Below are 14,650 nucleotides of genomic sequence, written 5' to 3'. Positions count from 1 at the left end.
AAGATCTCAAAAGATAAGCAAGTGAATTTTTAAACCCTAAGAAATGGACAGTGGTCTGTTTTCCTGTGGAGGGTCTCTAAAACTAGAAACTCTACAGTCTCAATTGTTTCCCCTTTATGAGTGTTCAGTAGAATGTAATGACTTTTCTTCTATTTTCTCAATGTAGAGGGGCAGGAGGAGAAAGACCATACAAAGAATAAAGAAAGACTGAGAGGAGAACCTGACTTCATCAAGTACTAAATCTGGGCTGAGCATTGTGCAAAGTGCTAGTAATAAAACAAAATCAGAGACAGTTGCAGACCCCCATAGAACTCCAAGGTCTAGTGTGTGTGTGTGTGGGGGAGATGACATTCCAACAATGTACAGAAAAGCTATGCACAGGATAAGTTGGAAACAATCAACTGAGGAAAAGCATTAGAATTAAGGGGTATCAAGGAAAGGCTTCCTAGAGAAGGTAGGATTTTAGCTGGGACTTGGAAGAAGCAAGGGAAGCTGGGTGATAAGAGAGGAGGAGGACTGTCCGGGGTCTTCTTCCCCGGACTCCCGAGTGAGCTCCTCAGTGGGCACTGCTTCAGGCGTCCCTGGTGTTTTCCCTCCCCCGGGGATCAGCGAGGAGGGACTCAGGCAGACACTTCTTCAGGAGGCATATGTTTTATTAGGTGCAGAGGGATCCCCCGAATAGCTCAGGGCGCTGGTTAATATAGGGAGTTATTTCCGGGCTGCCACCCCAATCCGCCCCGAGGGCAGAACCTACCACCCGATTGGAGCAATGGACACAGGCCAACCAGGCGAAGCCACTGCTCCCCTTAAGGAGCCGTGTCTTCTCTGGGTTGGTCTGACCTCACTCCCGGGGAGGTCCTATCCACCCAGGCGGTCAGGGCCGACCCCCGACAGAGGACAATTAGAAAATATATATATATATATATATATATGTATATATGTATCTATGTATATATGTATGTATATATATGCTTTGGTCTGATGGAAGAACAGCAAGGAGGCCAGTGTGGAGGAGGAAGCATGAGGAAGGGCTTTGAAGACCAAAGAGATGCCTTCCTTTTTTTATCCTGAAACAGGCCAGTGACAGGGTCAGCTCATTTTCACAGCTGAGCGGAGGTGGCCCAGAACAGGAAGAGACTCAGGAAAGGCACCTATAGATAGACATAAGAGGCAACTGCAATTCCACAGCTCCAAGGTGATGAGGGCCTGCACTAAGGTGGCAGCCAGAGATGGGGACATTCATACAAGGGAGATGTGACTGAGATAAAATCAACACAAACTGACAACATACTGGATTTAGGGAGTTAGAGAAAAATGAGCATTCAAGAACTGTCACCTCATTTGCAAAGTTGGGTGACCTGGAGGATGACAATACTATCAGTAGTAAAAGGGAAACTAAGGGGAAGGTTTAGTGGACAAGATAATAACTTTAGTTTTGGACATGATATGATGAGGATCCTACAGGACATCCAGCTTGAGATATCTGAAAGGTTATTTGGAGGTTCAAGGGAAATGGCATAGAGGGAAATGAAAGCCTTCTTTAAACCCTTGGGCTCTAGGTCAAGATCTCTGGGTCCAGTGGCCAGATATGAATTAGATGGTTCTGGAGGATTGCTTGTTACAGCATCATCTCCCTGATGTTGTAGTCTTCCTCAAAAATGAAGGTTACCTCTCTAGGCATTTCTCAAAGACTCCTTTGAAAAGCACACATTCTACTGTTCCTTCCCAGCTAACTCTCTAATTCTAAAATCAGCATCTATTAAGGGCCTATCATCTACAAGCACTCTGCCAAGAACTTTACAGATATCCTATTGAATACTCTTAACAATCCTGAGGGGGTAGGTGCTATTAGTATCCCCATTTTACAATTAAAGAAACTGAAGCAGAGAAAAATGAAGTGACTTTTCCAGGGTCACACAACTATCTAAGATCAAATCTGAACTCAGGTCTTATTGACTTCAAGCCCAGGACTCTCTACTGTGCCACCAACCTCCTCTACTTGATGAATCCTGTCAGAAATTCAAATTTATAAAGGGTTATGCCTCTAAAGGAATATAGTTTTCTTAATGGTTAAACATAATTAAACAGAGCAAAATGAAATATATGTGAAAGTTTTATAAATATGTATTTTGAAGGAGTTATAACAAAGATTTTCTTCTGTTTTTGTAATGTTCACATTTACTTCACAGTTCAGAACCTGTTTCAGAGACAAATTCTGATCTGTAAGATAGTGGTAAACTGATATGCATTTCAGAGGAATCAATCTTAGTTCTGAGGTGTAGATATCTTATTATTTTAAGTGATTTTTACCAAGATCCTCTCTAAAGCAATAGTTGAATCTCATGTGCTAGAGGCTTAATTCTGGATCTCTCTAATTGAGGGACAACTTGCTATAGCAAAAGACTGCTAAACCTTGCGTCAGAAAGACCTGGGTTCAAATATCGCTTCAGATACTCACTAAGCTCTGAATGCCTGGACAAATCTCTAAGCCTAGGTTTTATCATTTGTAGCACTCTCATTAAAGAATTATTGGGAGGGAGAAAAAAATGAGCATGTATGAAAGGTACTTTCAAAACCTCAAAGTAACCATATAAACACCAACTGTTATTACTTTCTTTTTATATATATATATATATTTTTTAGGTTGTTATTACTTTCAATGAATGTCAGCGCATCATTTGTGCTTGCCATCTATTCTGCCTCACACACTATTGACATTCATTTCTAGTCATATGTTTCCTGAAAGTTATTCTTTATATCATTTTTAAAGTCTATTTGAATTGATATATTTCAGTCTTATATTCCATCCATAACATGATGACTGCCCTCTCAGTCACCCACAACTTTGATTCTCTGAAGATTGTGGTTCTATGTAACTTGCAACCTTATGGAATTCGTGGGACATAACTTGTTTTTTTAAAAAAATATGGATTTTTGTGTCAAAGAAAAGTTTAGGGTCCTTATTGTGGTAAAAGAAGAGCACTATCTTACACCCAGACTGACAATTTCAAAGTCATTCTCCTCACTTCATTTGGTCCACATATTTAGGTGCTAAGTCAGCTGTTAAAAACATCAAATAACTTTATATTTAGTTCTGGAAGTAATAGAGAGTTAATGGAAATGATTGAATAAATGATTAGGAAAAAACTATACACCAGAATAAACATAACAACTGTAAAATGTTAGATGGGTTAGGAAAAAAAAGAAGTCAAAGAATCTAATTTAGGAAACATGTATTAAAATGAATTTGCAAAGGAAACTCCCCTAAAATTACAGTAGAGCTTTCAGAAGAGACCTTAGAAATCACATGGTCCTACCTCCTCCTTTTTCAGATAAGGAAACTGATAGCCAAACAAGTGAAGTAAGGCTCCAAGTTCGGGGCTCTTATCGAGATCAATGGATTTATAACTCTTACCAACATCAAAAGCCTCATCACTAAACAAAAAAAAGAGGAAATGCTTCTTTAGAAAAACTTTTAAGATTCAGTTCAAATGATCAACCTTGATGGATACAGCTCCTCTCAGCAGTTTAGGACAACCATAGGAGACTGGTTATGGACAATGCTATTCCCATCCAGAGGAAGAAAAACAAAAGAAAAAATCCTTCAGAATCTGAATGAACACTCCAATCACTTTTTAAAAACTTCTCTAGCTCACGATTTCCTTTCTTTTCCCTTAATCCTAATTCTTCATAACAAAAGTAACTCATTTGTAAACATATTAAATACAAATGTGTATGTATAATATTCACCTGACTGTTACTGATGGGAGGGGGGTAGGAAGGGAGGGTGGAAGGAAATTATGTAACTTAAAAATGTGCATATGCATGTGGAAGCATGTGAGAAAACTTTCATAACATGTAACTGGAAAAATAAAATATCAATTAAAAATAAAGATTTATCCCCCAAACAAGGAAACCTTCAAGGAAGCTCCAAAGAAAAGAAAAAGATTTCTTACCTTTGCGGTTTTAATATAATGACTCAAAACTTCTGCTCTGATTTTTAATGTCTGTGCATGAAGGATCTCTCGAACTACCCAAAAGCTTACCTAAAACAAAAAGGAGGACAACTGAAGGAAAAGGTTCTTTGTTCAACTCGTGTAAAATGAAATCCCAAAGATTAATCTACTCCCTAAATAATGGTATGACCTAGGGGCGGCTAGGTGGCGTAGTGGATAAAGCACCGGCCTTGGAGTCAGGAGTACCTGGGTTCAAATCCAGTCTCAGACACTTAATAATGACCTAGCTGTGTGGCCTTGGGCAAGCCACTTAACCCCGTTTGCCTTGCAAAAAAAAAAAAAAAAAAAAAAACAAACCTAAAAAAAAAAAATAATGGTATGACCTAATAGGAAAAGCCCTATACCTGTTTGGAGTTAGAAGGTCTGGGTTTGAATACTTTCTACTTTACCTACTTCAAGTCATAGTTTACAAAATTGGGATCACAGATTCAGGGATAAGAGGGATCTCAGAGGCTATTCAGGCCAGCCCATTCTTTTTACAAAAAAAAAAAAAAAAGAAACTAAAGTGCCAGTAGGTTAAGTGATTTTCCCAAGATTACAAAGAATCTAAAATTGAAAATAGGTCCTCTGATTTCATAACCAACACCACATGGTCTTCCTTGTTAGAAGGATAGCAGCAGTAGTAATAGTAATATAATAATAATAATAATAATAATAATAATAATAATAGTAGTAGTAGTAGTAGCAGCAGCTAGCAATTCATATAGGACTCCTTTTGCCAAATGCCTTATAACTATTCCTTCATTTTATTCTCATAATTCCTAGGAGGAAGCTTCTATATTATTCTGATTTTATAGATGAAATTGAGAGAGGCAGCAATTAAGTGATTTGCTCAGAGTTCTACAACTATTAAATGTCTGAGACTGGATTTGAACTCAGACCTTCTTGACTCCAGATCACTGCCTTATCTACTATTAAGATATATAAGATAATGTATATAAAAGCTATCACCCACAAAGTATAAATATGAGTTAGTAGAGAATCTCAAATGTAGATTTTTTTTTGAGTTCAACTACATGATTTTACTTTAAATATCATTAAATTTTAAAAAATATTTCACCTAGGGACAGCTAGGTGGCACAGTGGATAGAGCACTGGCCCTGAGTTCAAATCTGACCTCAGACACTTAGTAATTACCTAGCTGTGTGGCCTTGGGCAAGCCACTTAACCCCATTGCCTTTCAAAAAGACAAAAAAACCAAAAACATAACCTTAAAAAAAATTCCTGCCTGTGAATTATTTGTAAAAAAAAAAAAAAATCACCTAATGCATTAGCCTCCTGGGAGGTTTTTTCCATATTTATTGTTATCCAATTTGTTGTCTGTCCCTCTCATTTTATTTTGTCATCAACAAATCTGATAAAGTTTTTAATCAACACCTTTATCAAAGAATCACTATTATCTCGGGATCCTTGGGACAATGTTGGAAATTTTGCTCTTCCCTGTATCTCAAAACAGGAGTTGGTTTGAAAATTTGCATAGTCCTTTCTTCCAACATTTTTCCACTCAATTTGTAATGCATCTTCTACTTCTTTATTGCTAAAAGACACCTTTTAATACCTTAAATGAACATTTTTTGCATATGTATTCATCTGTACAACTACAACATCCTCTGAGATGTCCTTTTTCTTAATCCCAAGAACTCTGGAAGATAGTTACAACTACCACATATAAATTAACTTTACCTTGCTCTCTTTGATTTTTCTTATATTCAAATCAAGATGCTATATTACACCTCATTTAATCCTCACAATAACTCTGGGAAGTAAATATTATTATCTTATTTTACAAGAAATTGAAGCAAAGAGAGGTTAAAGTGTCTTGCCCATGGTTGTACAGCTAGTAAAGGAGTGAGGGTGGATTTAAACTCAGTTCTTATTAACTCCAGATTCAGGGGTTTCTCTACTGTACCATCTAGCTTCCTACTGTATCTTCAGCTACTCTAATTTAACTACTATTCTGAAAGGGACTTGCCATCCCAGAAGAAAGAAAAGCAGTGACAAAATGCCTGTATGTGAAGCTTCAAAGGAGTTCATGAATTAGCCTCAAATTCAAAAAGATCTCTTGGAAGAGCTCAAAAAGAATTTTAAAAACCAAAAAAAGAGATAAAGAAAAATGGAGAAAAGAAATGAGAACCATGCAGGAGAATTATGAAAAAAAAGATAAAAGTAAAAGTGAAAATGACCAAATTGAAAAGAATGTAACTAATCAAATAATAAAATTAACCACCTGGAAAAGAAAAACAACTTATTTAAAAGTAAAGTTCACCAACTGGAATAGAAAAATCTGGCAGTCTTCCATTTTACTAGAAATTGGTGATGGCCAATCACTACACTATGAAGAACTATGTCCGTTTCTAGGCTGGGAGGCCTGGTCTGGCGTCACTTGGACTAGCAGGCCAGAATCTGAGTGAAATGAGGTTCTAGGTTCCTTCTTAGAGATTTTAAATGGGAGATAAAATTAAATGTAGTAGAAACAAGTTCTAGTTCAAGTTGGCTGAATAATGTCTCAGCCAATTCTAATATTTATACATTAAAGTGAATGAAAGATTTTAATATTCTTGGGATTTATATAATATTGAAACTTTTTAATTATAATTAAAGTAGAAAACAGAAACAAGACATTTTTGTCTTTTATAAGATTTTAAAGTCTATAACTGATCATGAATTTCATTTTTCTAGAAGATCCCTTTGAATGAGAAGCTGTTAGACTAGCATATTCTGTAAAAATAAGACATCACTTTAACAATATTTACTTAAGGGAAAGCTGAACAAACACACGAACAGTTTCACTTAAAGAATTACATTTCTGAAAAGAATATCATCATTTTAAGAAATACTTACATGATTAAATCTTCTTGTGAAGGCAACTGCATTTGGTGCAGAACTGTACTTCTCTTTTTTATTCCATCCACAACTTGAAAGCTCCTGAAAAATTAATGACAATTAAATGTAATATGAATTAAATAGATATGTTTCCTTGTTAAAATAATGAGTTAAAGGGTTACAACACATATATGCATATATATTTATATACATTAATATAACTTTAGTCCTCCCTCAACCACAATTTAAAATGAATAATTAAAATAATGTATTTAATTCTGTATCCTCATGACAGAATCAATAAATCCAGAGATATTTAATTTTCTAATTTACTAGATATTATATCATATTTATATCTTCTATTTTTGTCTTTTTATACTTTCTGTTTCAAAATTACCAGAGGAGGCTCATTTTTTAAAATGTTTTTTTGTTTCTCACACATGGGTCTTCCAGCAGCTTACCTATTCACTTAGGAATTTTAGAGCTGTGCATGCATTGTGTGTGTGTGTGTGTGTGTGTGTGTGTGTGTGTAAATGTGCCTTCTAGCATCAAGTGTGTGATCATTTTATTTTTCCCACAACAAAATGACTGTTGCATTCCAAGTATAGGCTCATCTGCCTCCCGGACAAAATGAAGATACTCATGGTATCCAGTCTCTGTACTTCAGGTGATTAGATAAAATAAAGTTTTCTTAAAGAAAATAGAAGCTAGATTTTGTTGGGGGAGGGGCAGTGATGTGGGGGTGTGTCTAAGACACAGATAGGGAAATAATCCTCATCAAAGCTTTGGAAAAGAGGATGATTTCACAGAGAAGTGGAGGACAAAGTACAGCTGTATACTTAAAGCTTAAAAACAATGAGGTTTTCTTCCTTAAGATGGAGACATATTATTCTAAGGAGGAAGATGGTACCAGTTCTCCAAATAATTGTTAAAGAGTAGTAAGAAGGGGGTGGCTAGGTGGCGCAGTGGATAAAGCACCGGCCCTGGAGTCAGGAGTACCTGGGTTCAAATCCAGTCTCAGACACTTAATAATTACTTAGCTGTGTGGCCTTGGGCAAGCCACTTACATTTGCCTTGCCAAAAAAAAAAAAAAAAAAAAGCAATAGAGGCTATTACTCAGTAATAGGCATAGAGGGAGAAAAGCTGGTGATTTCCTGATCTGGTACTGGACAGCAATTTCTATATCTAGTAACAACAGAGGGGCAAGTTGCTTTCACTGAGCATGTATCTTCTCAAAGAGGATAGATACATGGAGGAAAGCTGGGGATATCTCTGATATCTCTACCTTGGTCAAATGAGAAGTACCAATCACAACCTCAATCCCAACACTGGCCAGCATGGAAGCTTTCTGTCCATTCTGGACACTGGCCAGTTAGTTTGTGGCTTCTTGTGCCCCTCCTCTTCCAGAAGCTCACCATATTAGTACTGGATCAGCATAGTTCCTCCTGCAATTCAACTAATGCACCAGCCTCAGCCTCCCTATACCTAGTCCTTTTTCCATATTCTTCTACTTCATTCACCTCTTTACCCTCTAGTGCTAGTCTACATGCTGCTCCTCTAACATGCAATCTCTACCTTGCACTGCTAGAAGGGAATGTCTGCAATGTCCCCCCTCCTCACCACAGCTTCTTAGCTTCATTCCAAGATACAGTTCAAACCCCACCTTCTCAGAGAGCCTTTCCAAGCGGTCCCCTGCCCATCCCTGGCTCCTAAAGGGATCCTCTCTCTGAAATCACCTGTGATATCATCAGTATCTTAGTTGTACACAGATACTTGCGTCCTGTCTCCCCCTCTGTAATGTGCCTTCTTTGTGAGTAGCTTCTGTGGTTTCACCTTGTTTTGAACTGCCAGAACTTAACAAAGTGTCTGACATACATTCAGTAAGCATTTCATTAAGTGTTTGTTGACTAAATGACTTGTCTGAGAAATATATTCATTCTGCAAAAGATGAAGGAACCAAGAAGATGAATAATTCTCTTTAACAGTCAGGAACAGAGGTAAAAATAATGGGAATGCTGAGAGGGGGAGGGAAGACTTCATTCCCTTCTAGAGTTTGTGATAGAAAAGAGGAAACTTGGAATAGGACATAATTTTTGTTATCTATGACAGATTTTTGGAAAGCAGATTTCAAAAAGTTTGGAGAAAAATAGGATCTAGTGGTTTAAAATTTTAAAAAAGTCAATCCAAGAGGGATAGGAGTTGCTCAAGAATGAAATTTTGAAACAAAGGAAAAAGAAATTCCACTGAGGAAAAAATGTCACGTCCAAAATATAATGTGTCTAAATACAAACAACATAGATTTTACAAAGAAATATACAGCAGGTAAAACCAAGACCAGGTAACAGAAGATGAATAAAATAGTGTGGCATGGTTCAAGTTTTAAAACTGTCAGGAATGCTAAAATTCAGAATGAATTGAGGCTAATGAGGGATGCCAAGTACAAAAGACCTTTTTTGGTGGCTTGTTCTACTTCACTTTTATTAAAAAGGGAATAAAAGAAGAAACAAAGAGGACTCAGACACTTTGCTTGAGGACCATGAGACTATAGTCAGATCCCCAAAAGTAGGTGACCAAATGATCTAAGGATAGGAAGATGAAACATCTCTTTCATGTCTTTTCTCTAACAAAACCACACTTCCCCCTTTAAGGGGGCGCCTCTCTCAGGTCTTAAATAAGCTCATGGCTCTGGCAGGATCCCCCTCTGGCTGCTCTGTGCCCCTCTTGAGTTGGGTAGGAGACACACCCAAGATGAGCAGGTATGGATGAGTTACAATTTATATTAAAAAGTTTATCATGTTCTTTCCTCCCAAATTCACCTGTTCCTGTTAACTTACCACCATCCTTCCAGATGCTCATTTTTGCAACCTTGGTGTCATCTTCAACTCTTGATTCTTAACTCCATCCTCTAAAATCTGGCTTCTGATCTCAGCCTTCAATTTAAACTGAGCTCTTCAAAACTGATAATCTTTTGGTTGTCAAATTTAATTATCATTTTCTCAATTTTTATTCTTAACATGGTTGATAATCTCCCTTCCTTCCCAGATTTTCAAGATAGAACACTCTGCTTGCTCCTACTGACCTTTGTCTTTTTTGTTAGATCAATGTTCAAGTCATGTCCTCTAATCATGAATGTCCTCTAAAGGTTCTGTCCTGGGTCTTCCTATCTTTTCCCCTCTATACTAATATCTCATCTGCTCACAAGGGTTTAATGATCATCTCTATGTAGATGATTCCCAGAACTAGTATCACTCATGCGTATAGTTGCCTATCACCAACTTCCTTTGGAACATCTCCAATTGAATATTCCACTGTCACTCCAAAATCACAATGTCTAAAAGAAACTTTGGTATTTTTCCCCCATAATCATATCTTCTTCAATTCAGACTTGCCTGTTATTGTCGAACGTAACACTATCCTCCTACTCATTCAGGTGTACAAGCTCTATGTAATCCTGAACTCTTAAAATCCATATCTTTAAAATCACTCACATCCAAACTCTTCTTACTTTCATAACTCCCCTGGTTCTGGCTTTAAGCATTATTCACATGGACTATTGAAATAACTTTATAAGTGATCTCTCTGCCCCAAACTCTTCCCGCTCTATTATCCATTGGCCTATTTGATGTCTAATTCCCATGCCTAAAATTTTCTCCCCTTCTTACCTTTTGTTTCTTAGCTTTTCTGGTTTCCTTTGAGACACAATTCAAATGCCACCTGGTCTCTCTATCACATTGTTTGAAATTCTAGTTTTTTATCCCAGTCATCGCTTTCACTAGAAATGTGAACTCCTTTAGAGCAAGGAGTGTATTCTCAGATACATACAATAAGTACTTTGTTACCCTATTAATTCCCAAACTCTAGTCATTTTTGACTCCAGAATTTCTTTCACTTTGCTCTAATCTCTATTCATATGTTCTGCTCCCCAGTTCCAGTCCTCATTACTGCTTTACCTGCTCTTAAATTTGGTCTCCCTCCCTCCTGTTTACTTCTCTAATAATCTGCACAGCTGCCAAAGTTCTTTCCTAGAGCACAGGTTTGACAGGTCACCTCCAATAGTCCTCAAAGATTCATATTCAGTAACATTTTACTTTTAGCTCACTCTGTGAATTTCTAATGTGCATCATTAGCATGAATAGTGAAAATGTATAACTTATATGTAAACAAATATGCATATATAAATATATCAAAGGTTTATTCAATTTTTTTGTGGCTGCTAATGATCAGGACATACAATCAAAAAACATTTCCTTGCTCCCAATCTCTGCTCTTTTCCTTGGTTCCCTTCAGGACTCAGCTTAAGTATTACCTTCTGCTGGAGTCTTTAGTACTCCCCTCAGTTAATAGGGCCTTGCTCTCCAAGGCCTTTCTGCTTACTTTAGATATGTTTCCTATACACGTTATCTTTACATAATCTACTCATTAGTGTTAAAGCTCATTGAGAGATAGGAGAATTTTGCTTTTGTCTTTGCATTTCTAGTGACTAGCACAGCACCTAGAGAGTAAGCAATTAATAAATGATTGCTGATTCAACTGATCTTTTCCTCTACTAGCAAGAGCTGTAGTTTAAATTTAAGTCATTTTAAAGCATTTATATTAGTTTTACTCAAATTCTTTTAACTGAATACTAGATGTGCCATTTGTTGACTATTTTAATTTGTATTATATTTTAAACTTTGGAAATACTTTACATTCTACATATTAAGATGAATCATAAATGTAATTTTCAAAAGTAAATATTGATATGTTCACTAATGCATGTTTTTATGATGTTGATTCAAGGGTACATTTAAAACCAGAGTTCTTGCTAGTATTTGTAAACTCTCCAGAAAACAGATTACATTTATATCATACTTTAAAATTTGCAGAGTGTTTTATATAAAGAATCTTCACATCTATGAGGCAGGTACTATTATTATATCCAGATATGGAAATGAGCTTGGTATCCTATTCTATTTGGTTTTCCTTCTTAGAAGTTCCTGGAATCATCACCTGGTCCATGTCTTGCCACCTTTTGTACAAGTTGAGCATGATGGTGGTCTCTGTTCCTTTTTCCAATCTACAAAGACTACCACATAAGGAAGTGAAAGGTCTCAAATGGCCTATCCTTGATAAAGCATTGAATTCCATTTCTTGCCAACCATTCATTCAATAACACATACAAGAATTATACAAGGATGTAGAAAAGTGGCAAGCAGTTTGCAGACTCTTTTCTCTTTCTATTTTTGACAATTAGGACAATATTTACTCTTCTCCAAAAACTATAGCACCTCTCTCATTCATCATAATCCTCCAGAAAGCACTGACAGTAGGCTCAGCAATCATGCTTGCCAGTTAGAGCAGTAACTGAGGTCATTGTTGATCTGGGCTTTATTCAAAACTGATCAAGAGCAGCTCAGTGTTCACTATCTCCCTAATTATCTTGGGTATCAATTAGTCATCTCTGCTTTGTCCTTTCCACATTAAAGATCATTCTTCTTGTCAAAGAAAACAATCAAAATAAAGTTCTGCAGCAACTCCCCCTCACCCTGTCTAGACTAAACAGCAGTCCTATACATATTTGATGTTCTTTTTCCTAATATAGCTTTTGTTGTCTTCTAGACTTTATGCTGTAGAATCTTTAGATCTTAGGCTTTCGTTTTTTCCCTCTACCCTGTATGCTGAATCTAAACCTATAAACCTATACCAAATGCTTTAAATATATACAAATATTCCTTCCTTTAAAAAATTCTTCAATATAATGTGTTTTCCCATATCTCTTATATGCATCACTATGAGACGTTTGAGAGGAAATATGGCTTAGTGGATATAGAGCTGGCCTTGGAGCCAGAGGGGTCTCAATTTCACTTCAAATCATATAACCCTAAGTGAATCACTTAATTTCTCTAGGTCTCTAATTGTATTTCCTAAATCCCACATACCTGGAAATGAAAATCTAAGTGTAAATTCTTATTGTCACTTTACTCAATAATAACAGAAATATGATACATTAAATAGAATTAAAATAAATTTATAATTGAACAATCAATCTCTCAGAGCCTTTATTTCTTTGTGAAATGAGATTAAATCATCCCTAAGATCCTTTCTAGTTCTAAAATTCTGATTCTGTAAGCACTATAATTGTCAATGCTATTTTGTAAGATTTTATCAAATTAATACAAGATGTTTTTAATAGTCTCAAATTAACAAAAAATTTCATATAGAAAAATAAAATCCATGTATTACTCACATCTGGTTGAATAGCCTTAAATACTGGGACATCCATTAATGTTATCTGACCCTAAAATGAAAAATAATGTATTATAATCAAAATTAATGTAATATTTTATGATCCTACATAACTTATCAGGCTTACTAACATGACTATGTTAAAATCACATTTACAATATCTCAAAACATATTCTGTTAGAATTTTTTAACTATAAAGAATATTATAAGGGATTTACATAAATAATATACATGTTCACGTATACATACACAGTTCAAATTTTAAAGCAAATTTCTGTCATGAAACGTAAGCATTTTAGTTTCATTCATAAATGTATGAGGTTTCATTAGTCTAATATCTCTCCATATATCACTTTTCACAGGGAAGTGCAGGAAAGGAATACACGATATGCACATACACATACGCTGAACAAAACTTTCTCAACTGGCCTCAATGAGAAATATCAAAGGCAATATCAATCACCAAAGAAAGACTTTCTCCTATGTATAAAGAGTATGCAAAGCACTGTGCTACGCACTGACTGGAAAATAACAGATGCCTATCTTGACAAGACACATAAGCCATTTGCCATTAAACTGACAAATGCACTAAAACAAGATCACTCCTAGGCCATGCCTACAAAAAGATTTGTGGAAATTTCTTCTGTTTTTGTTATAAATTCTGTTATTCACCCAATCAAATACTTTTAGTAAAATTGTTTCATGGAACCACAGATTTCTAAAAGGACTACAGAAAAATAGACTTTTTCAAATTGTTTAAGATGATTAACACTTTTGCATCTCACACAAGTACTCCCAAATGGTCAAATTGTCAAGGTACCATGGTTTTTCCATCTCTCAACTTATAGAAACAATATTCATTAGATGGCCTAATCTGACCTGCCCCCTAGTGTCCAACACAGAATATTATTTCAGCAACTTTTCTTTCCCCAGGGAAAAAACACACACACATCTCTCAACTCTCTCCCAATCACATGCCCTCCTTATCTCTTACCAAGAGAAGCCTGCTCCTACCACCCCTATTCCACCTGTGGCCTGGGGCAAATAGTTTAACATCTTAGAGAATCTATTTCCTCCTTTGTAAAATTGTAATAATTACTAAGGCACCTATTTATATCATTACTATAAGCATAATAGGAAAAAGCCTTTGTAAAGCTTAAAGCACATCTAAGTTATTTAATGTTAAAATCTTATTCTAGCTAAAGTTTAACCACAGAATGTAGGCAGGAGATTCTGAATTTTCCAGGGCTAACCAGAAGGAAGTTCAAACTGACAGTTCTATCAATCTTCAGACTGCAAGTTCAGGCCAGGTGACACAAACTGTCTGCAACCCAGAAGCCAGTCTTGTTAAGTGAGAGGAGGACAATCAGCTCAGAAGGCTGGTCCATGAAACAAATACAAATTAAAAAATGTCCCTCCACAAAGCTGACACTAAATTAGGAAAAAATACAGAAAGACTTCATGCAAATACAACAGCTACACAAAACTCATTTAAACTTTAAAACCAGAAAAAAAATAAAAGACTAATGATCACCTTTTAAAAATTTAATTGTAACCTATTATTATGGAGGGTCCACCACTCTCCT

General features: G+C 36.0%; 1 protein-coding gene across 8 annotated transcripts in view; it reads right to left on the bottom strand.

The window, feature by feature from the left end:
* RALGPS2 (Ral GEF with PH domain and SH3 binding motif 2) overlaps nt 1–14,650 on the bottom strand; it is a 227,747-nt gene that overhangs the window by 91,560 nt on the left and 121,537 nt on the right. For all 8 annotated transcript variants that reach the window (XR_012475605.1, XM_074222124.1, XM_074222125.1 and 5 more), the window contains 3 exons: nt 13,066–13,116; nt 6,858–6,941; nt 3,957–4,046 (listed from right to left, as the gene is read on the bottom strand). Coding sequence is in view for 7 of the 8 variants with exons in the window: in XM_074222124.1 (XP_074078225.1) it covers nt 3,957–4,046; nt 6,858–6,941; nt 13,066–13,116 (225 nt within the window). In the remaining variant the exon portion in view is untranslated. The remainder of the gene's footprint in view (nt 1–3,956; nt 4,047–6,857; nt 6,942–13,065; nt 13,117–14,650) is intronic.

The sequence above is a fragment of the Macrotis lagotis genome, chromosome 2 (genome assembly GCF_037893015.1).
Source record: "Macrotis lagotis isolate mMagLag1 chromosome 2, bilby.v1.9.chrom.fasta, whole genome shotgun sequence".
NCBI classification, from domain to species: Eukaryota; Metazoa; Chordata; class Mammalia; order Peramelemorphia; family Peramelidae; genus Macrotis; species Macrotis lagotis.
Note: the sequence above shows the minus strand (reverse complement) of the source record. Positions and strands in the feature narration are given on the sequence as shown.